The sequence below is a fragment of the Cydia splendana genome, chromosome 5 (assembly GCF_910591565.1).
Source record: "Cydia splendana chromosome 5, ilCydSple1.2, whole genome shotgun sequence".
NCBI classification, from domain to species: domain Eukaryota; kingdom Metazoa; phylum Arthropoda; class Insecta; order Lepidoptera; family Tortricidae; genus Cydia; species Cydia splendana.
In genome coordinates, this window is record NC_085964.1 from 23,206,633 (window position 1) to 23,232,158 (window position 25,526).

General features: G+C 39.0%; 1 protein-coding gene and 1 long non-coding RNA gene across 2 annotated transcripts; one reads left to right on the top strand and one right to left on the bottom strand.

The window, feature by feature from the left end:
• Positions 1–8: 8 nt before the first annotated feature.
• LOC134790305 (uncharacterized) lies at positions 9–25,328 on the top strand. The gene is made up of 2 exons (XR_010144178.1): positions 9–512; positions 25,083–25,328. It is a non-coding gene; the product is annotated as an uncharacterized LOC134790305 (long non-coding RNA).
• On the bottom strand, positions 11,356–13,563 carry LOC134790882 (uncharacterized). The gene is made up of 2 exons (XM_063761868.1): positions 11,522–13,563; positions 11,356–11,439 (listed from the first exon to the last, which is right to left on the bottom strand). Exons 1-2 carry the CDS (start codon positions 13,551–13,553, stop codon positions 11,405–11,407), a joined length of 2,067 nt encoding a protein of 688 aa, XP_063617938.1. The 5' UTR covers positions 13,554–13,563; the 3' UTR covers positions 11,356–11,404.
• Positions 25,329–25,526: the final 198 nt, after the last annotated feature.

Genomic DNA, 25,526 nt, shown 5'->3' on the forward strand with positions numbered 1-25,526 from the left:
ATCCAAACACAAGACTAAGCAGGACACGTCTAATGGGCGTCATAATCACGAGACTTTCAGTAGGTTTAGACATAAAAATAACTCCACTATTTTATTAAGGAAATCAGAAACCAACTATTTATACATTCATAGACACAAATAGTTATTGGAGCCAGGCCGAGTCGAAAAATAAAATGCGCATTCGAAGTTGGCAGCGAAAAAATTCAGAAATCGGCAAAATTTAACGTAAATAAGAACGTACTGTGAACTTTTGTATGAACGCCCCCACCACGAATAATTAATGACGTTGGGAGACAAAAAGCAATTGCCGTCTCACAATTATACAAAGAATATCAGAAGACAGTTGAAAATCTTTTCAGTCTCTGCCGTTTCGCGTCTGTGACTACTTCTAACCTTACATCCTCAAAATGCTGAATGCCTCGGAAGGTACCAACCTGGTGGCGACCTATTGCATCTTGCTCTTGCTGCTGGTATCCTTGTGGCTCATGTATTCGGCGTTCTAACACCCACATGTGAGTAAAAATACATTTTGCTACTCAGACTAAATACGGTACGCTGGATCAGAACAGATTTGTGAAGCGACGCGTCTATAAAGTTCTAGAGCTTGATTGTAAGACATTGGACCACGTTAAGGCTCAAGGGGCCCACTGATTACCAGTGGCCAGACGATATCAGCTTGTCAGGTGTTCGGAACTGTCATCTTTTGCGTTTAACTGACAGGCTGATATCTTCCGGCAAACTGGTAAATTGGTAATCAGTAGGCCCCTTCAGGCAGACGGGGCGAGAATTCGTATACCAGTTAATAGTGACATTCCCGACTACTTTCATTATCTTCCTTTCTATTGCTCTTGTATAATTCAAGCGATAGTGAAGCAAATAATGTTTTCGATTTTGAAGAATAGTCCATTGAGGTTCAAACTTAATCAGCCGATTGATCGAATAACACACCGTGTAATGAAACTCGAATGTGGGGTCTCATACTGCCTAAATGTGCCTCTTTATATTCTACTGGTCAAGATCGTATGGTCTAGTAAAGATCTTAATAGAGAATAGTTGAATCGCCCCCATTCGTTTGCTTTGTTCGTCGTAGTGGAGATCTTTCTCGAGTTTTGTCCATTGTCTTTAGTTCAAGTTGTTAGTGCTTTACCAGTGAACCGTTTTATAAATAAATATGGTGGTTATATTTATATCTGTATTATAACCATCATGTTCGTTTATAATACTGTATCTACAGACGGTGTTGTATTATTTTAGGCTTTTATAAATAAATCGCTTTGCCTAACCGTGCGTACTTTTGCGTTAACCGTGATTAGGGAAAATCCCCTCTTTAAATTTCACGCTGGGAAAAGGCCCAACACAATCTACGGGGTTTCTAAGAGGCGCGTCTCTCTTAAGCTCTCTAGGAGCTCCTGTGATAGACAATTACGAAGTATGAGGTACTAGTATTAACAATCCCTTATTTATTCAATACTCCAGAACCAGGAAGATGATGTGTCTGATATTTATAGATGACTTCGATCTTGACCTCTGTGAGTGGAGTCACGTCTCTATTATTAGTTTGTCTATTTTTCTACGAATTATCTTAAAACTTTTATTGAGCGTTGCGTAGGTAGGTATGTGCCGGCGGCGTTTTTTTAACGCAGCACGAATTTGTTTCACTGACAATAGAGCATTTTTCTTTTCCTCGTCTAAGTAGACACGATAAAAATAATTTGATAAATTGCACATGGGCCGAAAAGCTATATCCGCGGCGACGTTGGAGTAAATTGAGTTCTTATTTGTATATTTAATTAATCATTTTCAGCAATTTTAACTAACATTTTTTACTCGCTGTGACTCTTTATTTAACATGGCATGGACTTGTAGAATTATTTTTATTTATTTATTTAAAAGTTTCAAAAAGGGTAAAGGAACTTGCGTTTTAGTCCCTAACCTTCAAACAGTTAATTTTTGTAAATCTACGAAACAGCTTTGCTTATCTATACCACTCACGTCGACCGAATTGCACAGCTGACTTGCACATTTTGTGCAACTCAGATTTTTTTTGAGGGACGATTAAAATTTAAATCACCCAAGTGAGGACCTGTGCTCCACGGAAAGCTCCAGTAACGAGCGAAAACCACAGTCCATCGCGAGCTGTAGAGATTACCAACATGCAGCAGGAAACGGTGAATCTCGCGGCCACCTACATGATCCTCGTGATCCTACTGTTCTTCCTCTGGCTTTTCTACTCTACTGTGCTCTGATGTGAGTTTAGGTGGTTAATTTTTGTGGTTACTTTTATATTTGTGTGTTAAAACTATGCCCGAGTGAGGCCCTGCGCTATGCCGAAATTTCCAGTAGGTAGGTAACTATGTATACCACAGTCCATAGAATGCTCAAGTAGTTTATGCCACAGTTCATCGCGGGCACTGGTGGTTACGGCTGTTACAATGCAAGTCAACGCCGAGACAGTGAACCTCGCGGCCACGTACATGATCCTTGTGATCCTGCTCTTCTTCCTGTGGCTTATCTACTCTACCATGCTTTGACGTGAGTTTAGCTGTTTAACCGACAATATGCTGTTTTATATTTACGTGTTAAAACCATGCCAAAGTCAGGGCAATAACCGCGAAAATCGAAGTTCGCAAATTGCGGGCATCTTTCTCTGTCTCTAATTACGCCTTCATTGGAGTGAAAGAGAAGATCCCCGCAATTCGCGGTAGGCCCTCTGGCCCTGAGCTACACCAAATTTTCTTGTAAGTACCTACTTATAACGTATGTATATTATATAGCACTACACAGTCCATCGCGGGCACTCTGGAAGCTACCACTGTTGCTATAGTTTTTATACCTACTATTGTTTGGTCCAGTAAGGGTAGTGATCCAAAAGACTCGAGCCCTGTGAGCCTTTTTTTAGGGCTCGCCTCATTTCTTGACGCCTAAAAGGCTAAAAGCTTTTTTTATTTCATTAGTAAAATAGAAATGAAATGAGGCGAGCCCTAAAAAAAAGACTCACAGGGCTCGAGTCTTTTGGATCACTAAGTAAGGGCCTTAAGGGAAAAGGGTACAAAGCTATTAAAGTGAAACAAAGTTACATAATGCAATTCAACGCCGAGACAGTGAACCTTGCAGCCACTTACATGATTCTAGTGATCATGTTGTTCTTCCTGTGGCTTGTCTACTCCACTGTGTTTTGATGTGAGTTTAGTTGTTTACTTCATTGCGGTTTATTGTTTATTGTTTATTGTGTATTGCATTTCCATGTTGTTACATAAAGGTGTTACAATAATTTCCAGTACAGTGACATGGACCCTGTAAGGGCACAGCAATTCTTATTCTAAAATAACAACTAATACTCGTATAATAACTAATTCTAGGCATGTCAAACAAATTAAATTAAAATATGTAATAACAATCAATGTTCATAACTTAAAATAACTAAAAAAGGTCAAGAACTATAATACAATCAAAAATATTTACACACAATTAAAATTTAAAATAACATTATAATTACAAATTATTAATTAGCTATTTACATGACTGTATAATTTTAAATAAAGCTAAAAGAAGAAAGTTTGTTTTATATTTGTTTTTAGGGTTCCGTACCCAAAGGGTAAAACGGGACCCTATTACTAAGACTCCGCTGTCCGTCCGTCCGTCCGTCCGTCCGTCCGTCTGTCACCAGGCTGTATCTCACGAACCGTGATAGCTAGACAGTTGAAATTTTCACAGATATTTCTGTTGCCGCTATAACAACAAATACTAAAAACAGAATAAAATAAAGATTTAAGTGGGGCTCCCATACAACAAACGTGATTTTTGACCGAAGTTAAGCAACGTCGGGCGGGGTCAGTACTTGGATGGGTGACCGTTTTTATAGATAATGGTACGGAACCCTTCGTGTGCGAGTCCGACTCGCACTTGGCCGGTTTTTTGTCTTTTTGCTCACACAAAATGTTTCATCACACCAACGCAAGGAACGTACCAAGTAGGTACCTCTAAAATAATCAAAATTTAATTTAAATTAATGCTATTAAATATTTATCATTCAAAACCAGCCCTTATAATCTTTAACAAAAAAAAATCGACCTCAAAAAACAGTTTTAAATGCCATTATAATTATTTATGACCACAGTCCATCTTCTAACAATTAATATAAATAAATAAATATACATTTGGGGACATCTTACACAGATCAACCTAGCCCCATTCGAAGCAAAGCTGTAAAATAATGTCGATAAGATTCATCACAACATTCACAACCAAAGAGCACCGTTTAAATGCAAATGCGTGATTTGTAGATGAAAATACGAAAATAACTATAAGTATAAGTACCCATGCTTAAAAGAAATTAAGCGTTCCCTCAATTCCTTATGAACTTATCATCAGAACTCCAGTACCTACTTGACAAATCGTTGTTTAAAACCTTACTTTGCTTAACAAACTTAACTGAGAAGACAAATCGCCAAACGTGGAATACGTGTCGTTGAGGTGTTCCATTCTGGTCTTCGTCAGCAATTCCACTTTATTGAATGACACTTTTTAATGCAAATACTTATTTTTGAATTCTGAGGCAACAAACATTAAAGAAACCGATTTGAGTACCTCCTTTTGAAATATAGAAGTTGGTTAAAAGTCTGTTATATCAGCTAACCTAAAGGACTCAAAATATGCATCAAGTGACTTTGCACTCTTGAGGGCAAAATGCAACTTTGGCTACTGCTTTCAAAGAATGAGAGACCTACCAAACAGGTCTGGTGAAAAACTATTTCCTTAAGTACCTACATAGTATGGCTAGAATCAAGTTTTGATACTTTGGATCCTATCTCAGTTCTCTATTTATAGTAAATGTTACATGCGATAATTTGGAACTAGGTCAATTTGCGTAAGATTGTATAATAGTTAGGTGCACATAGGTACATATGCAATGCACTCTATAACAATCATTTGAGATCACATAAATGTTCGATTTCGATTAGGTATCTGTTTAGAAACGTGTTGAAATTTTAATTTACTATAGCCAAGTCGGTAGAGACACTGCCTAATGCCGTCGTCCTAAGTTCAAAACACGGTAAATGTAGGTACCTACCCACAACATTGATCCTTACTGAGCTTACTTCGGGATTTGGTCGATATTTAAACAAGTATACTTAGTGGGTTCTTACTTGAATGTTTTTCGAATGCCAAGAATGAATGAAAAAAAAATTGGTTTTACCGCGCACTTCATACGAACAATGTTAAAGAATTTAACGCATTGATTTTTGTAGCATTTCTTTTCTTAATTGATCTATTTTGAGAAAAGTTAAACACGTCTCTCTCACTCTTTATCCAATACGCATTTTATTAACCAAAATTTAGAAATTCAATTTACATCTTAACTTAACCACTTTAACCAATCGCATTAAAATGAAAAATTACGTCTGTGTCCTTCCGTATTTATAACTTGGTGGTGGGCGGCACGGCGTATCGTCCAGTGTCCAGTGGATTAGTCCAGTGACCAGTTGCCACTCCAGTTGACCGTCGCCATGCCTAACGCGGAGACCACTAACCTCATCGCCACGTACCTTATCCTGGTGCTGCTGCTGGCTAGCTTGTGGCTACTATACTCTGGATTATTCTAAAAATGTAAGTTCTTTTTTTTATCTTATCATTTTTAGAGTTCCATACCAAAATGGTAAAATTTTGGTTATGGTGCTACTCTGCCCGTCTGCAACACCACTAAACATTTCGAGAACTAGGTACTGAGTTACTGACGCTATCTATTTGAAATAGAGCCTTTGTTCAGATATTTGTCAACACCTTGGCCGTTCCGATATCTGATGGGTAATTAGCTAGTGGCTACTGGACTCTTATTATTCTAAAACTGTAAGTTTTTTTTTGTATATCTACCTATCGTAGTAGGTACATACACTATGGAATAGTTATAGGACTATAGGTATAAGACTTAAGTCCTTTGAGTCCTCGTATTTAAGACTCTACTCGGTTTTTCAGACTCTAGTCATCAAGTCTACACTTGACTTGTTAGCCTTGTGCTTGCTTTACTCTGGTCTGGATTATGATAAAAAGTTCCTTAAAAATCATAATAAGATATAGATATCCGTGTACAGGGTACCAAAATGGGTTATGTTTCTTAAATACACTTGAAACTTAATTTTAATACAAATTCGACGACGTTATTAACGTGTAAATAAGTTAATTCTAAACACTGTTAAATTTATGACATATTTCCCATGTTCGATAATTTAATTTTTATTACTCGACAAACACAAATAGGTGTTTTAAGCTTTATGATTAATATAATTATACTCGTAAAACGCTTGAGTTTATTTTACTTTCAATCTCTTTAAAAAACATGCTCCCAATTAAATATTATTTTTATTTGTCAAAAAGCTTTAAATCAGGGTATTAAACGAAATAAATGAAAACATTAACAGCCGCATAAACAAGTCAGATTCCTCCGAGGTCGGACATCGGCGTAAACATCGGAAAGCTGGCATCTATTCAAAATAACCCAAAAATTGTATTGATCAAAGACAGAGTCAATAAATAGATTATTTCTGTACAGATGGGAGACAACGTGACACAAATTTCACAGAATTTTTTACCTTTTGACTGCCATTTTTCATAAACACGTTACCAATGTCATTCTTATTTTAGCCTATGTAGGTACTTTTTTGCTTACCTTTTTCACTACAAAAGTATATGTTATTTCTCTGTCACTCTCAGCAAAAATATAGCAAAGAGTGTGCTCGAAATCGTGCTTTTAACATTTGGTATGTGTGTGGTGTTCAATAATCGTAGGTTCAAACCTCGGTCGTGCGCGTGCCGTATACATAGAACAGAAAAAATCATTCTCGAGAAAAACGCAAAAAATCTACTAATAATTTTAATAGAAATCGATCCGGCAGTGAGAAGAGTATCTCTTTTGTAAAATGATAAAAGATTTTTGGTCTATAGCGTAGGCGTTTCTAAAAATTTTAATTTAATTTGTGATAGTTATTAGCCCTTCCCATATCTTCCAATCACACTAGTTGAACATGGTTCAACAGTTTTAACAAATTGTGCTTATATTGTCCCCTGGCTGACGGGTCAGAAAAACGGGACAAGTGCGAGTCTCCCACCGACCCCACCGAGGGTTCCGTACTTTTTAGTATTTGTTGTTATAGCGGCAATTAGAAATACATCATCTGTGAAGGTTTCAACTGTCGAGCTATCACGGTTCATGAGATACAGCCTGGGGACAGACAGACGGACAGAGGAGTCTTAGTAATAGGGTCCCGTTTTTACCCTTCGGGTACGGGATCCTAAAAACGACGTGAAATAGTTATTCCACCCGGCTGTCAGATTTCCCGGTCATTAGCTTTTCCTGACGTCAGTAAATTTTGCGGCTGTGTAAACATAATGTTCGGATGGGCTAGGTTTCTAATTATTTTGACACACCTCTTTGGCAACTGGCGTGATGCGAAATCTTTGCCAGAATTCTTCGGTGTTTCTGTGCGCCACAATGTCGTCACAATGGTAATTAATTACTAATTATATTTTGTAAATATGCGATAAACACACAAGCCACACACACAACTATATAGTGATTCTATGAGCCGTAGCGTAGACCATGCGAAAGCCCATGGCTCTGCCATTTTGAAAAAAATCCAAAAACTAGTTTACCTAAAAGATATACCTTTTTTTATCGAACCTGCTCACAAAATCGATTAATACCATACTGCGACTTGTACAGAAGAGCAGCCAGACTTGCAAACGCATTATTGTTCAAGCTGAAACGGAGACGCTTCGCTCGCGCTTCGCACTCGCTCAGTTACAAAAGCTCTAGTAAAAACTATCCCTTATTAGGTACATGCATTTCTATACAAAGTGACCCGCGTACGTATACCTCTAACTAGATGACATAGCTCTTTTCGTAGCGCTACGCCGTAGCGCGTAGCAGGTTTTTACTGATTTAAGCCCTTGCTACACGGTTGCCGACAAGCCCCCAGACCGCGTGGCCCTGGTCCGTCCCGGACCGTATAGACAGTTGTTTCCAACATAATTTGACCAAAACTGACCGAGGACAGACCAAAGTCAGACGGTTAGAAGGCTTGTCGGCGACCGTGTAGCAAGGGCTTAATGAGAATCCTTCGTAGCGCGTTGTCACTTGAAATTGTCACGTCAAAGTAGTAATTATAACTGAGTGCGTCAAAGTAGATAGGTACTTTCACTGCGATTATACCTACCTAGCAACTACCTAGCGTCCCACGGTCCTAATGTATTCTAGTAGGTACTAATTAGCTAATTACCTGCAATTAAATTTAAATATTTTTATTGGAACAGAGGTGCATTTGTTTTGTTACAAAATAAGATGTGGCTTTCCATACAGAAGGGTCCTTACGCTTTATGTGCAATAAGGAGCTTTCCATCAGAAATTTTGGTAGAAACGTTCTCTAATGGCAAGCCACAAATCAATTCTATTGTGTCATGCAGTGCTATTGGTTCATCTCAGAAATTATTTTTTTCTTGTATAGTGCCCAGTGGTGATCCAAAGGACTCGAGCCTTTTAGCTCTTTTTTTAGGGCTCGCCTCATTTCTTGACGCCTAAAAGGCTAAAAGCCTATTTAGCTCTTTAGCCCCCGAGCCTAGTTCTATTTAAGATCCTAGACTCTTGGGGCTAATAACCTTATTAAGGCTTGGGGCTAAAGAGCTAAATAGGCTTTTTTTAGGGGCTGAATAAGGTTATTAGCCCCAAGAGTCTAGGCTCTTAAATAGAACTAGACTCGGGGCTAAAGAGCTAAATAGGCTTTTAGCCTTTTAGGCGTCAAGAGATGAGGCGAGCCCTAAAAAATAGAGCTCCAAAGGCTCGAGTCTTTTGGATCACTAGTGCCCAGTGCCCACTAAAAGGTTACCCCCTTATTTCATAAAAATTTACAAGCCTGATTTAGTTAAATTATGTTTTATCGCTTTCTTACAAATACATTAGTCAAAATGACAGATAAGGACAAACGATTATTAGCTAATTGAGATTTGTAGCGTGGTTATGAATAAGGTGGTCAAAATATATTAACTGTAAAATCTTTCTTCTTATTTTTCATGTTTAAACGGAGTTTATGATAATTCTGGCTGTAGTTAATAAAGCAGACAGCGTATCATAAAAACGTTTTCGTACGAGTAGAATGTTTACGAATAATCCCGATTGAATCGTTATAACAAGCGCGTTTTATTCGGGGTATAAAAATAGTACACAAACATTCCAGATGGTTACTCAGGTACGTACTTTTGCGCACAGCTTATGGCTCTTCTACACGATGGGCCAACGCCGGCCACTAGTGATCCAAAGGACTCGAGCCTTTTTAGCTCTTTTTTTAGGGCTCGCCTCATCTCTTGACGCCTAAAAGGCTAAAAGCCTATTTAGCTCTTTAGCCCCCGAGCCTAGTTCTATTTAAGAGCCTAGACTCTTGGGGCTTAATAAGGTTATTAGCCCCAATAGTCTAGGATCTTAAATAGAACTAGGCTCGGGGGCTAAAGAGCTAAATAGGCTTTTAGCCTTTTAGGCGTCATGAGATGAGGCGAGCCCTAAAAAAAGAGCTCCAAAGGCTCGAGTCTTTTGGATCACTACCGGCGACTCCAAGGGACGCATTTATGCGTTAGAGGGAGCAAGTGATATTGCTATCTCATTCTACCGCATGGCTGCGTCCCTTGGAGTGCCCGGCGCTGGCCCATTGTGTAGAGGAGCCATTACAGAGACGTACAAAACTCTTAACTGTACAAAAGTGGACCTTATTACAAAATGCATAAGGTCCACCGATGTACAGTTAACAGTGTGGGTGATGGTACAATCGGTATGCAACAGACATAGCAGACTAACATACATCGTCATTATACATACATACAGTTTGGTATGTAGGTTGTGTTGCTATTTTTAGTGTTCCGTACAAAACTTTGTTCACGGAACACTTATGGGATCACTTCGGTCTTGCAAATCAGTTAAATTCGTTTTTCTCAGAGACCTTTGACGTAGATACAGTACGTGACGTAAAATTTGGAACAGTTATAGTAATTACCACCACTAATATTGTAAATAAGTCAATACTGCTTATTATTGTTGTTATTCTGTCCTCCTCCGCATTTTGACAGCTGCACTAAATGGCGCTGTAAGGCGTAGGCGCTATGTTTTGCTGTCGCTTGATTATCAAACGTCAACAATCAAGCACTGTTTTTGTAAGCCAGGCAATGGACTCCAGACTCCATCTCGGTGGGAATATATCGATTTTTTCTTACTACTTAATAATGTATAATTAATTTTGTTGTAGGACCTCTAGGTACCTTTAGCTGACTCTGGCAAAGGCCTCAGATGCTACCATTTCTTTAATATATAATATAATAATAAAGCCAGGCATTGTTTCATGATTATGTTTTAAGGGGCCCACTGATTAACAGTCCGCCGGACGGTATCGGCCTGTCAGTTGTTCGGAACTGTCAAAATTTTATTCTAACTGACAGGCCGATACCGTCCGGCGGACTGTTAATCAGTGGGCCCCTTAAGGTTAGGCTTCGTTCAGAAACTTATAATCTCAAGGACTAGAGTCTAGATTTGTTGTATATTTAAATTATAGTATTTAATATTAGTGCATACAAACTTAATACCTAGAAACAAAATAATACCATAAGTAAAACATAATAAAATAACTAACCTAAAAACTTAAAAACTAAATCTAAAAATAAATAAAACTAATCTAAAAATAAATAATTACAAACTATCCTGCGGAATGGTGCCGTAGATGCTGGCAGCATTTCCCCGCTGTATCGCAATACTTATTCTTTGTGCGAGGAAGCTGCCAGCTCTACGATCACCAGTGGCGTCTGCTATCCTTTTGGATAAATCCTTAAATAGCGTAGACGCGTTCGGACCCCACGGGCCAAGGGTCTCGACACCGAAAGGTACGAAATCGTATTCGGGGCCGAGACCCTTATATTTGGCCTTTTTTAATTTTTCGGCCGCCTCTGCCGCCGCGCCGGCTTTTGCAGTAGTGCCGTGGAGATGAGACGGGGCTAGGGTGTCCACACAGGTGGCGTCCCACACCAGCACCCGCCCCATCTTCCACGGAACTAGTGACATTCCGTCCGGTCTCTTACCATCATCTCTTACAATGCCAGGAGGCTCGAGAAGAGCTGGTACGTTGACGCTGGCAAGAGACCGGCGGAGAATATCGTTAAGCGCGGCGTGTCTAGAGAAGCGGCCGGCGCTCCTTTGGCAGGAGAGCGTGGTGTCCGAGGGCGTCGACGTCAGTGCCGCAGGGGCACCTATGTGGAGCACAGACCCGGACGCCGAGTCGCAGGCAGGCCGCAACGCGCAGAGTGTGCGGCTCCAGGAAAGTGCCGGTATGCACCGACGGGAAGGCGTGCAGCCAGGCGCCGGACTCCCTGGAACCGGCTGCTAGCAGTCTGGCGCGTGCAGAACCTGTGCTGCGGCTTAGAAGACAGTCATAAATAATTTTGCATTGTATGTCGTCCCAAGCTCTTTGCGAATTTAGATTTTCGGGAAAATCCTTACCCGGGCAGGCGATGGACCAGGCGTTTTTAGACTCCGTTAAGCCAGTAATCTCATAGTTTGGAGGACAGGCCCTCAGGATTTTTCCTATGAGAGTTGCTGAACTATGAACGGAAGATAAAAACGCCGGTGTAGACACACTTGAAATTTTGCGGATCCCTAACCCACCGTGGCGAATGGGAAGGGATGCTTGGGTCCAGGACTCTTCGCTAAACTGCAAGTTCAAAATAGATTCCAAATTAGTTTTTATCAAGTCGTCCAGAGGAGTTAATAAATTTAGAAATTTTGTAAAAGGGCAGCAGCGAAGTACATACATTAATTTTGGTACGAAAAGGCAGAATTTGATAATACATAAAGCGAAATGCGGACTAATTTCGAGAAGACGACTTTCATAAGTTTGAAATTTAGAGGTAGTATCGCATGCGAATTTCGAATAGGATTCTTCAAAGATAGGAGACCCAAGGAGGCAAAGAGAGTCTTTGTCTGTTATTTTAATGTTTGGTGTAAGCAGATCAAACTTTGGTTTTATATCCGAAAAATTTAAAGAGGTGTTGTTAATAAAAAGTTCACACTTGCTATAGTTTAATTCTAGACCAATTGTTTCAAATTTTGATTTGATAGTTGAGAGATCTGACAGTACTGATTCGAGGTCGCCTCCCAGGGTTCCGTCGTCTAAGTACCAGACGTTAAATTTAGATTTTAGTTTTTGAATAATTGGATTAATAGCCAAACTGAATATTGCCGGCCCGAGAGGATCACCTTGCTGACAACCGACTTCAGAAGATAATACATTTTCACGGTAGATCAAATTTGTAGGGTCATCATAACAATGCAGGAGATAGTTGTAGATTTCGGGGATATTGTTCTTTATTTCAGTCAGCAAGGTGTCCCTGTTTACTGAGTTAAAAGCGTTCCGAACATCAATTTTGACCAGCACATCACAGGGTGAATTTGAGAGGTAAGTACGTAAGGCATGGACGGCTGCCTCACAACCTCCTTTTATACCGAAACCGAGCTGAACAGGTTCGAAAAGTGGTTTTAATTTGGAAATTATATACCTGACTGCAATTTTGGAGGCGAGACGTCTTAAAGTAGAGCCAACGGCAATCGGTCTCACCCCTCCGTCCTTTTTGGTGAGTGCGATGAGATTTGCCCCGTATAGAATCGGGACTATTTCTGGGTTCACGTTGCCTGTGTACATGAGGTTGATCAATTTAGTAAGGGAGTCGACGAGACGCTCGCCAGCGTCGCCCACGGAATGGGAAGTGAGGTCTTTTAAATGTTGGGGTGAGAGTCCGTCCAAGCCTGCAGCAGAACCGATTTTGAATGACAATATACCCACAATTACGTCTCTGTTTTTTATTTGTAGGCAGGCCTGGTTTGCCGTTGGTGGGTCCAAGAAGTGCGGGGTGGTGGGACCTGGGGGATGTTTTGTCTGTAGGGCCAGAAGAGTGTCGGGGGTATCCGGCGATAGCACGTCGCTAGAGAAAAGGAGGCGGGCGGCACCTTTAAGGTCGCCGTCGCTTATTTTGTTTTCTATGTGTTTTTTTCGATCGTACATTATATTTGACTTATTTTTATATGTGGGCGGCGGTGGATTGTTAATGCAGTTGTTTTTTATTTTTTGGGTCAGGCATATGCTCGGGTCATCATCTTGGGCGTGGAGGGTGTGGTAGGGAAAAAGGAGGAGGTTGTGCCAGTCTGCGGTAGTATTGTTTTCGGTGCATTTGTTTATGAGATGAGAAAGATGTGAGGCAACAGATATTCTAGCCCCGCGGGGTATTCTTTTGACTATGGAGACATTATTTTTCAGATGGCTGAGGTGAAGGTGAAATGGAGTGGTAGGTTGGGCGGCTGCGAGGAAGGGAGGCTGATTAATTTGGCTGTTGTCTATTGGAGGGATATTTTGTGTGAGACAAGGTCTGTGGACTTTTGTTGTGTGTATATTAAGTCCTTTAGTGCTCTTAAAAGATTTTTGGCATAACTGACATATGTAAGACGTGCTATTGCCGGCAGGTTGCGTCGCGGGCTGCATTCACACTTAATTAATATATAGAATATTGAAACAAAACGCTGCTTATAAACAGAAATGGCTTATAGATAAAGTAGAATAAAGTATGAAACTTACAGTAATATGTAAAGCATGTAAAAAAATAATCGTAAATTAAGATAACACAATTGTCCTGTAAGATCTCCTGGGGTCGTGGGGTAAGGGCACCGGTCGGTCTGTGGCGAATTAATCCTTTGCAAAACTTCCAGGTCTTTTGTGCGCAGCAATGTGATTACGGTGTGTCGGAAGAGCACAGCACACTTTATAGAATAAGCACGAAGAGAAACATGTATTAAAGATATATCTTGTTTATAAACATTTTGTTGACAACCAGCTGTCATGCCGACTCAGCAACGCAGAGGCGTAGGTATTATGTGCGCTCGGGCTATTATAGTTGATCTGTTGTAAGCAAGCCACTACAATCATACGCTTTTCGCCGAACGCCTCATAAAATATTAAAAACCGAGACCAATTAACCATGTTTTTTTAGCGAATTGTTGCGTCTGTGCCAAACTTCAGTTCGGTAAACATGCCACTCTATCACAAACATTTCATTCAAACAATAACGCTGAAATGACAGTTTAAAATGGCGGATGTAAAAGAACGTTAAAATTCCTAGTGATTATTGATATAGGCAGACATCGTAAATTTTATAGCATTTTCGGTGCAGCGGAGTGGTGTTAACGGAATTGGTATAAACAATTTCAACCCTAAATCCTAATGATTATAAATAAATAAATAAATATTATAGGACACTTTTTTACACAAATTGACTAAGCCCCACGGTAAGCTCAAGAAGGCTTGTGTTGTGGGTACTCAGACAACGATATATTTAATATATAAATACTTAAATACATAGAAAACAACCATGACTCAGGAACAAATATCACACAAATAAATGCCCTTACCAGGATTCGAACCCGGGACCATCGGCTTCATAGGCAGGGTCACTATACCCACTAGGCCAGACCGGTCGTCAAAGATTATATGATATATTATATGATTGATTAGCGTTAATTACGTTAATATTAACCTTAATTTACCATTTCAGTTGGAATTATCTATACCAACTCCGTTAACACCACTCCTATCCGCAGCACCAATAATGCTATATACGATGTCTGGTTATAGGCAGACTAGATGTATGGGCCATGGGCCACTTTGAACTACAATGTGGTTCAAAGTGGCCCATACTACAATTTGTAACAACAATAACTGCAATGTGATTTTTTTTAATTGAAAAGATCAAAGATGCTAACGGTGTATTCGGGTAGTCTGTCTAAACTCACTTTGCACTGAATTGAATAACAAAATGAGACAATTTTACACTTTGAGATTGCAAGTGCATGCATAATTAGCTTGGTCCGACTCGTTTCGAATCACTGCCAAATGCTCGGGTAGTTCCAAAAATCTCTACACTTTAGGATAAAACAAAGTCACCCGCGGCGTCTGTTTGTTTGTTTGTATGTATGTTCGCGATAAAGTCTAAAACTACTGAACGGATTTTCGTGCGGTTTTCACCTATCAATAAAGTGATTCTTGAGAAAGGTTTAGGTGTATAATTTGTTAAGGTTTCGTGTACCCGTGCGAAGCCGGGGAGGGTCCGCTAATCACCCATAATTTCTACCACCAGACCATACGAGAGTCCATTTTCGAAATTACCTGACAAGCAAAGTCTCGTAGGAATGAACTTACTCGTAGGTACGTACGGCTGTTTTCCTCTACACATCACATTTTATAACTGACTTCTTGTCTTTTTCGTAATAATGTAGATAAAAAGCTTTCAAAACAATTTCATAATGTAAATTAAGTTATCCTACATTACGGGTGTTATGAAACGTGTGGGCACGAATTACGAAATAATGGGATGCATTTGTTATTGTTGTGCAATTCGCACTCGACTGAGCTACATCTGACAGAGATCCAATAATAACTAGGTAAGTAGTGAAAAACATTGACGTATATCGTGAAAAATGTTTCATGTTTTATTGCAAACATTTGAAGAGTAAGTATGAAAAATAATTACTGTTTATTTTTGTTGTACTGTTCGTTTTTTGTTCTTGTTCTACTAACATTTAGTTAAAAAAAAATATCTTTATATTACATAAAACGTAAATGTAGGCCATAGTTGTCTTTTGAATAAGTAAATAAATAAAATATTTTCTTGACTCTACTAGAATTATCGTTTTGATTTTATTAGTCTGTCGAGCCCTTTTCGCACCCTACGCGTAAGAATTGGCAGAGCGACTTTTACGAAAGCGACAGACATCGTCACATGAACTTATGGAATATCTCTCTGTGATCTCATTTTATTTTTCTGTTACAGTCCCATTTTGTTTTGCATTACACACAATTCAGGAATGCGTGAGTTCACGCACGATTCCACGCATGTATAAATACACCGGGTATTTCCGGCCGACATTCAAGTATCCATATCCACATCCACACCTTTACGTTTTGACAAATCACCGCCTGTCAGTCCGACTGTCATTGGTATTCTAGTTCGTTCACTTTTGACTCTCCATTGAGCAATGTAGGGTTTTTAAGGGGGGTGATGACTGTTAAAATACTTTTTTTCACACTATGCACAAAGCTCAAAGTATATACTTTTTAATACAGTTGCTCAAAAAGTGCTACCCCATACAACCATTTCCAGTCGCCGTTACGACGCGGTGTTGACACATCTTGTGTCGACACCGTCTGTTTCGGTCACAATTCCAGTCGCAGAGTCGTCGCCGTGTCGACACAGTTACCAGAAATGGGGAAGGGTCGACACATGACACAAAGTGACATAAAGTGTGGTCGCCGTGTGCACACATTGTTTCGGGTTTGCGACTACTTTATGCCAAAATCATTCGTTCATTCGTTCATTTTGTTCCTGTCAAATGGAAACTGTCAGATGGAAAAATACTTAAATAAAAATAAGTGACATTAATACGCCATCTCTAAAACGGATTACAAGACGTAATTATATATTGTTTGCATTTATATTACAATAGGACTTAAATTATTATGGGGAATTAAACTGCTCGAGTGATTTGATAAACTAAGTGTAATATAATCAACGCGCCACCACATTGTTTTAGTTTAGCCGGAAATGAAATTGTTTACTTCTCAGTGCCTGTGTTCATAACTATATTATTTGAAGCATTTTTAGTACTTCGATGCGTATACTATACTTAAATAACAGAAATAACGCTTTACATACTACGAAACTTGTTAATTATGATGTATAAATATGGTTTAAGGCTGAGAAATATTGCAGTCACAAAGTAGTTGCAATGTTTCGACTTTGTGTCGACTCTGTGTTGACACATGACACGCGCTGTCAAAAGTAATAACTAAGTTACTGGTATGTTACTGGATTTGCAAAATGGCTCCTTGTGTTGATTTGTTTTCAGATATTCTCAAAGTGTAAAAATGCCGTGGTCAGAGATGGGCATTAATCGATTAACTGTTTATTCGACTAATTAATGGAATAAAAAAGTTAATTCTCAAATTTTAATCGCGATTAGTTTAGTCGACCTAACATAGATTGAAATTGAATTAATCTGAATATTAATCGAATAAATTATCGATTAAATCTCGATTGAAAGTTGACAGGGGGCCATTTTTGTACGTAAAAATAATAGAAATGTCTTGCATGCAGATGGTAGCAAAACACTTTGTCATAAAAGTCGAGATGGGTGTCGATATATAGGTTTTAGGGAGTGCCGATTTCGAAAATAATGACCATTTTGGAATCCGAAATGGCGGCCATGCACTGTGTCATAAAAGTCGTCATGGATGTCGTTTTATACGTTTTAGGGGGCCCCAATTTTGAAAATGATGACCATTTTGGAATCCAAAATGGCGGCCATGCACTATGCCATAAAAGTCGTCATGGGTGTCGTTTTATAGGTTTTGGGGGGCGCAGATTTAGAAAATGATAACCATTTTGGATTCCAAAATGGCGGCCATGCACTATGTCATAAAAGTCGTCATGGGTGTCGTTTTATAGGTTTTAGGGGGCGCAGATTTCGAAAATGATGACCATTTTGGATTCCAAGATGGCGGCCAAGCACTATGTCATAAAAATCGTCATGTATGTCGTTTTATAGGTTTTAGGGGGCCCCGCTTTCGAAAATGATGACCATTTTGGAATCCAAAATGGCGGCCATGCACTATGTCATAAAAGTCGTCATGGGTGTCGTTTTATAGGTTTTGGGGGGCGCAGATTTCGAAAATGATAAGATTTTCAATTTAAAAATGGCGGCAATGCACTATGTCATAAAAGTCGTCATGGATATAGTTTTATAGGTTTTAGGGGGCGCAGATTTCGAAAATGATGACTATTTTGGATTCCAAGATGGCGGCCATGCACTATGTCATAAAAGTCGTCATGGATGTCGTTTTATAGGTTTTAGGGGGCGCAGATTTCGAAAATGATAACATTTTCAATTTCAAAATGGCGGCAATGCACTATGTCATAAAAGTCGTCATGGATATCGTTTTATAGGTTTTAGGGGGCGCAGATTTCGAAAATGATGACTATTTTGGATTCCACTTTTATGACAAAATACGTAGCCGCCATCTTGGATTATAAAATGATCATCGTTTTCGAATTCTGCACTCCCTAAAACCTATAAATCGACATCCGTGACGACGCAAGTTATCTTTATTTTCAGATCTAACAAATTGCTACAGAATACAAAGGACAAAAAAGAAGCGAGGAGGTAATGAAACAAGCAAAAATACAGATGATTCCTCGACGCAATTGGGTGATTCTTAAATTGTGTCCAGATTTTTTTTGTCATAAAAGTTTTTATTTTTCACATATTACTCTCACAAGTTCCGTGACATTTCGACCTTGTAATTTTTTAAGTAAATGTTTTTGTTTATCTATGAGGATCTCACTAGAATAGTATAATCAAGGTATGTTTATATTTGATGAATGAAATAGTAACGCAAAAAAAAAATATATTTGTGTCTTATATTCCTGCCGAAGACTTTTATTTTACCTTTTCCTTCTACACAAGTTTGGCCAAGTAATAAGAATTTAGGGCTCTCAATTTTATTTTGACTTCTACAACAGTAAAGCTATGAGGCCATGTTTGGTATCGTTTTCGTATAAATTCGCAGTACCAAATTTAGTTAAGGTATCACATTGACACCATTCCGAAGTAAAAACATATAAACTTATTAAAATACTTTCTTTTATACTCCTCTTCACGCTTAAACTGCTGAACAGTTTTAATTTAAATTTGGTACACATATATTTTGAGTCCCGAGACAGGATATAATAAGTTATCTCAAAAATCATCCTTTAAAGGTGTGAAATGAGGTGTAGGGGGGAATTCAGAATTGACTTCTTGAAGTTAATACTGTTTAAGTTTAGGTTTGAAGTCATGTTTTTTCATCATTTTTAACTAAATCAAAGATGTAGACCATCCCAAATTTCATATAAATCGGTTCAGCGGTTATTGATTTCCCGTACAAATTTCCACGCCACTTTTCACACCTTCAAAAAATGATTTTGGTTATAAGATCTATCCTATGTCCTGTTCCGGGACGCAAACTATTTCTATACCAAATTTCAACGAAATCGGTTCAGCGGTTAAGCGTCAAGAAGAGTTTCAAAAAAACCGGCCAAGTGCGAGTCGGACTCGCGTATTAAGGGTTCCGTACATTAAGTCCGACTCGCGCTTGACTGCACATTTCTAATAGGTTTTCCTGTCATCTATAGGTAAAGAACTATTTTGTGTATTCAGACGGACATACATACAAACGCACGAGTGATCCTATAAGGGTTCCGTTTTTTCCTTTTGAGGTACGGAACCCTAAAAAGATTTATTTTTATTTTGTGGAATGGTGTCAATGTGATATCTTAAATGGATTCAGCACCCCAGATTTATACGAAAACGATACCAAACACGGCCTAGCACCTTCACTGATATAGATATATCAAGATAAAATTGAGAGCCCTAAATAAACTTTCAAGAGCGGATATCTCAAAAACTATTCAACATATCGAAAAAATTGACTGAATAAACTTGTAACAAATTAAATTAACTTTCATTTTGTATAAGTGGCCATGTCGCTGAGATGCATAGTTTCCGAGATATAATCGAAAAACCGGAAAATGGGACCTTCAAAGCTCCCTCTCTCCCCCCCGCTCAAGGGCTACGGCCGGGGACTTTTGATATGTTCACCTCCTAACTTCATGTCAAACCGAGTTACGGAGTCAAAAATTGTGTTCCGAGCATTTCCCTCTACAACTTTTGGAGCATTCGTTGCCTGACCTATTAAAGTAGCTTATTGCATTTCTTTAAAAACTTTTCTGTAAAAGGTTGACGGGTGTTGGGTGTTTATATGGTTTCGGTCGATTATTATCATTTGCATTGCCCATGATTACTTACTAGAATTACGAGCACACGAGACACTAATAGTAGTTTGACAAACCTTGGTTTTCAAGAGGTATTTTATATTGACATTTGCTGTCACAAATTTGCTGTCAGATTTAGTCGCAAACCGCACGCAAAGTGCACACAAATGTGTCGACACCTTGTTACGGAAAAGTGTAGACACGGCGACGACACTTTGTTTCGAAACAATTCTAGACACATTGTGTGGACTCTGTTACGACACATCTGACATTTAGTTACCACTTTGTGATTCTGCGACTGGAATGGTTATATGGGACTTTACGTAGGTAGCTGTTTAGCGTGCGGAAACTTAGTTTTCGCGAACTAGCACTTTCACTTTTCCTGTTTTAAACCCGATTACTATGCAATATTATATTATTATGCTTAGAGATCATATGATAATGAACCGCCTGTTTCTAAAAAATCACAGATTGCAATTTTTTTTTAATTTGATCTACATATGAAAAAACCATTTTGTTTATGGTATGTACTAATGAGTGAGTTCACGCACGATTTCACGCACTTATAAATACTTGCGTATTTGCGTCCGAAATGTAAACACCCTCACGTTTTAGACTTTAGACAAATCACCACCTGTCTGACTGTCATGGTCTGTCATTCTCATTGGAGTTCTATTTCGCTTGGACGGGCGGGCGACATATTGTACTAAGAATGCTGCTAGTTCAGCGGTGCGCTTCACGAATTCGGGCCAATCGTGCATTCTAACGCAACTAGTTGCGATCAATCGCGCGCGTGATGCGAACTCATCAACCAATCGCGTTGTATAGCGGTGGCACACCGCTGTACTGGCCTCATTCTTATTGCCCATGATTGCCCGTAAAGGGGCCCACTGATTAACAGTCCGCCGGACGGTATCGGCCTGGCAGTTGTTCGGAACTGTCAAAATTTTGTTCTAACTGTTAATCAGTGGGCCCCTTAAGGCCTGTCCCGAGATACTTATACGTTAATGAACTATAAGCTTTTTTGTTTCTTTTTATAATACTGGTGTGTAACATATCTTCAAAATCTGCATATTATTATTTTACCACTTGTTGGTATCTGAATGAACCGTAGGTAAATTCAATTTATTTGTCAGTTTGGTCATGCTGGTCCACCATGTCAGCAATGGGCATCCGCGGCCTCTTACGTTCCGGGAGGCATATAGACAGTCCATGAAAAGTCTGCAGCGGATTTGATAGCTCACGCAGTGCACGTGTTATTTTAAACGTCAGACTTCTACGAAATTATGACGTATAAATGACACTTGCACTGCGTGGGCTATCAAATCCGCTGCAGACTTTTCTTGGTCCGACTCTACAGCTTTTTTGACCACTTGTTCACTTAGTCTCTACGCATTGCGTGTCCATACCACCTTAGACTTTCTGATAGTTTTTCGGGGATAGGGGCCACCTTTAAGCTACCACGGACATATTCCGACCATCTTAACATTTTCATTTCTGAGGTATGTAATTTTTTCGCATGCGACATTTACCGTCCAGCATTCCGCCCCGTATAGCATCGCCGGCCTCACCGTTATCTTATACACTTTGCCTTTTGTGCGAACAGACATACTAGGGTCACATGAGACCCCATGCAGTTAACGACCGCCATTTTTGCCAGGCAACACTTATTCTATGACCTATGTCTGGCTCTACATTTGCGGTACTGGCAATTATGGTTCCCAAGAATTTAAATTGCTTTACTTTTGGTACCGGTGTTTTATCAGGATAGCAAATCACTGTATCATTTTTTGAATTGTCGCTGAAGATGCATTCGAGGTGTTCCGTTTTTGTCCTGCTAACCCTGAGGCCCGCGTCTTCATTTAGGTAATTAGTTACATTACATTATAATTTCCCTGCTAATTACCACCATTTAGAATCCCATTAGTCATCCGCATATTAATTATACAGCGGCATCCGAATTGCGACAGATCAGACAAGGTGCCAAGTTTCCTGCGATTCTCATTTGTCTTTCCGCGGCGCTAGGGGCCATTAGATAGGTTGTGGATAGACGAGGTACCGCGATTTACGTGAATACCAAATCTTGCAGTTCATCGTGATAAATGTAGTGAGCTGGGGACCTAGCCAAGATGCCAATCGTTTGCGCTACGACTACGAAACGTTTTCTGTCATGAATGATAGATCATTCTTATAAATTAGTGCGATAGAGAGACAGATAGCGTTTTGCTGTCGTGGCGCAAACGATTGGCATCTTGGCACCCTGTTCTCGAAAGTCGTAGTAGCACTCGAGGCTAGAGAATAGAGAAGACTGGCAACCCTCATACAACACCGCAAGAATCGTAATTGTTGTAGATGGCGCTAAATATTTTTTCTACTCGTCAATGATTGAATTAAGACTTCGTTAGCCAATAATCGCATACTTTTCACTATGGACTCAACTATACCTAACGGCTTCATTACGAAACACTTTAGTGAACTATAATGTCAATTTACATACAGTACGATACTTGACTGAAAAGCTCACTATTATATCACGATTGTATAAAATACTAATTTTACATTTTAGTTATTTCCGTATGAACAATTCACGATTTAAAATTATTACCTACCTATAATAAATTACATAGTTAGATAACGTGTTCAACAAAGTCAGCCATATTCGTATTTGTTCAAATGTATGATTTATTTACCAATTTGTGTGATCTACTAAAAAAAGTCTACCAGTGAGCGACATACAGTAAACCAAACCTGACATATGTATGTCGTTTCTGAAAGTTAAAATAAACATACAAGAACGTTTAATACAGACATGATATCACGTTCGTAACGCATCAAAAATAACGTGAATAACGTGTATCGTGACATTTAAATTGAAGTATATAAATGTGTTCAGCGTTCTCTGCGTCAAAGTGTAGCAAAAATAGTTTTCGCTGTTATTTTACAGTTATTCTTGTGACATTTTAGTGAGTCTAATCTTCAACAGTAACATATAAAATTTTCTTTATTACCTAGTTTATTTTATAATTCGTTCGCTTGCACGATTTTCTTTGCTGCCTATTAGACGAAAGAAGAACGGTTTGCAATAAACTTTTTCATTTCTCATGCTCGTTAATTGTTGTTCTAAAAAGCGTGCAGAAAATGATACGTTTCTGAACTAGAGCATTTTACTTTCCAAGTACGATTTGTTTTATATTTTTTACGATAAACGATAAGCAATTGAAATTAGGTTTTTAATGGATTTGTTATACAATTTCCATTCTGATATTCATCTCCCCGTTCCATAAATAACTATATACTTAGGTTAGGGTTGCCATAAGTGTGGGGACTCAGACCGGGACATTTAAAGAAAACCGGCCAAGTGCGAGTCGGACTCGCGTCGCGTTTAAAGGGTTACACAATTTGTAACAATGTATTTTTTCATGTGAAACGTGAGTGAAATGTCTATAATTAAGTCCGACTCACGCTTGACTGCACATTTCTAATAGGTTTTCCTATAGATAGGTAAAGAACTATTTTGTGTTTTTTTTTTTTTTCAAAATTTTAGCTCAGTAGTTTCGGAGAGAAATTTTCCATGTGTTTAAATTATTATTCATTGACCAGTCAAGCTACCATGTAGATTCAGGGGATTCAGGGTCAACCAGCAAAAAACGCGAGCGAAGCGAGCGCGAAATTTTTTTGACAAAATTGTGAAAGCGTGTTAAAAAGGCCGGGCCGGGCCTAAAAATCCGAAGTTCCCCAGAGAGGCTAGCTTTCATGCGAGGTCGAAGCCGTGCTTCAGGATAAGCTCAGCTAGAGCATAGATGCCAACCAATGTCCATTGTATTAAAAAGCGAAACCGTAGGCCGAGCTTGGCGCAGCGAGGTCAAAGGCTAAGCTGAAGAAGACGAGATTTGGAAGACAAACCAAAAATTTAGGTAAAATGTGAGGCTGAAGGTCGAGCTCAGAAATCTCCACATTACTTAATAAGCCCGAAGCGTACTTATAACCAGCGCGGTGAGCTTTCATGCGAGGCAAAAGGCCAAGCTTCTCAAATAAAATTTTTATATTTGTTAAAAATTAAGCGACACTGAAGGTCGAGCTGTAAGAAAGCAGCGCTAGTGTTACTCAACAATAATATGTGTCATATGTACAAGAGTTACTCGGAGGGCCGAAGTTCCATTGATGAGGTTTTAGGCCAGTGGGAGCCTGAAATTCGAGCTCTACATTACAGACTTTAAAAGCTATAAAATAACATAATTTACATAATCATCTAATTATTGTGTGTCTGAGAAACTGATATTGGACATTAGGTAAAAGTAGGTACCATAAAACATTTTTTTTTTAATTTTGGCCATATGAAACGTAGAAATGTAGGTATATTATTATTTACCAAGTCCAGCCCCCTACTAAATAACTATGATTTTTAAACCGGGACAATTTTCTTATCGGCCGGGACGCCGGGACACCGTGCTTCAAACCGGGACATGTCCCGGCGTACCGGGACGTATGGCAACCCTAACTTAGGTATACCTAAATGGTTAATTGATAGAATGATCCCTCAAGAAATGCTATAGAAATTGTACTTAGCCATGTTTTTAAAAAACACATTTATTTTACTTTCCTCGTATTCGAAATGAAAAGTAGAGTGTTTAACTCGGGTGAAAGGCATCATTTCAGCCTCGGACTGTTAGCGCTCTCACTGCGTTCGTGCACCAAACTACCTCGGCAGAAATGAGTGCCTTTAATCCCTTGGTTAACAATCTACTATTTCATATTAGGTATTTGGTAGAAGAATGTACAAAAATACGTATTTGATGCCAGCAGAAGTGAAGAAAATAAAATTTCAAGGATAATTGTTTCGAAATAACATCGAAAGTCGATATTTCGTTATCAGCCCTTTTATATCCGGAATATATATGTACCTAACTGAAAAAGCGTTAGAGAGCTTCTAATACAATAAAGTTATGATTATGACCAAAAAAGTTTCGTTTCATCTCTCCAAAGTCTCCCCTACTTTTGACTGCGATATATCCTTATTTACAAAAGTAATCCAGGGTGACATGCAGATACTTTTGGCGCGTTGCGTTTTTTCATTCGACAATTGATTCTGACTGTACCTATTTACCATGCTTCAGAATATTTTACTTAACATAACTTTTCCATCTTTACAGATGTTCGGCTCACAAGCAAGATGAGGGGCGGCTAACTTTAAGAAACCGTAATCTTAATAAGTTAAGTTAAGCAATGTAAGCATTTAGAAAGAACAGTTAAGAAGGAAGATCAGAGGGATGGCAGATGGCACCAACGGGATAGAAGTGCAGGGCATTCCAAATAATAAGTAAAGAGAGAAAGACATCACAGCTCTACGAATGAAAACTCCGATTTTGTTAGGCAAGAGATTTGTAATAAAGTTTTTTTAACGAAATGTGAATTTTGTTTTTTTTCTTCTTGTCATGTCTGATCAAGGCACAACAACTAGCCAAGATGACAATCAAAGTGAGCTGCGAAATTGCATGGAGAAATATTGAATGCATCATTACATCTTATCATACAAAGTCCCCTGCCGCGTCTGTCTGTTTGTGTTTGTATGTTCGCGATAAACTCAAAAACTGATT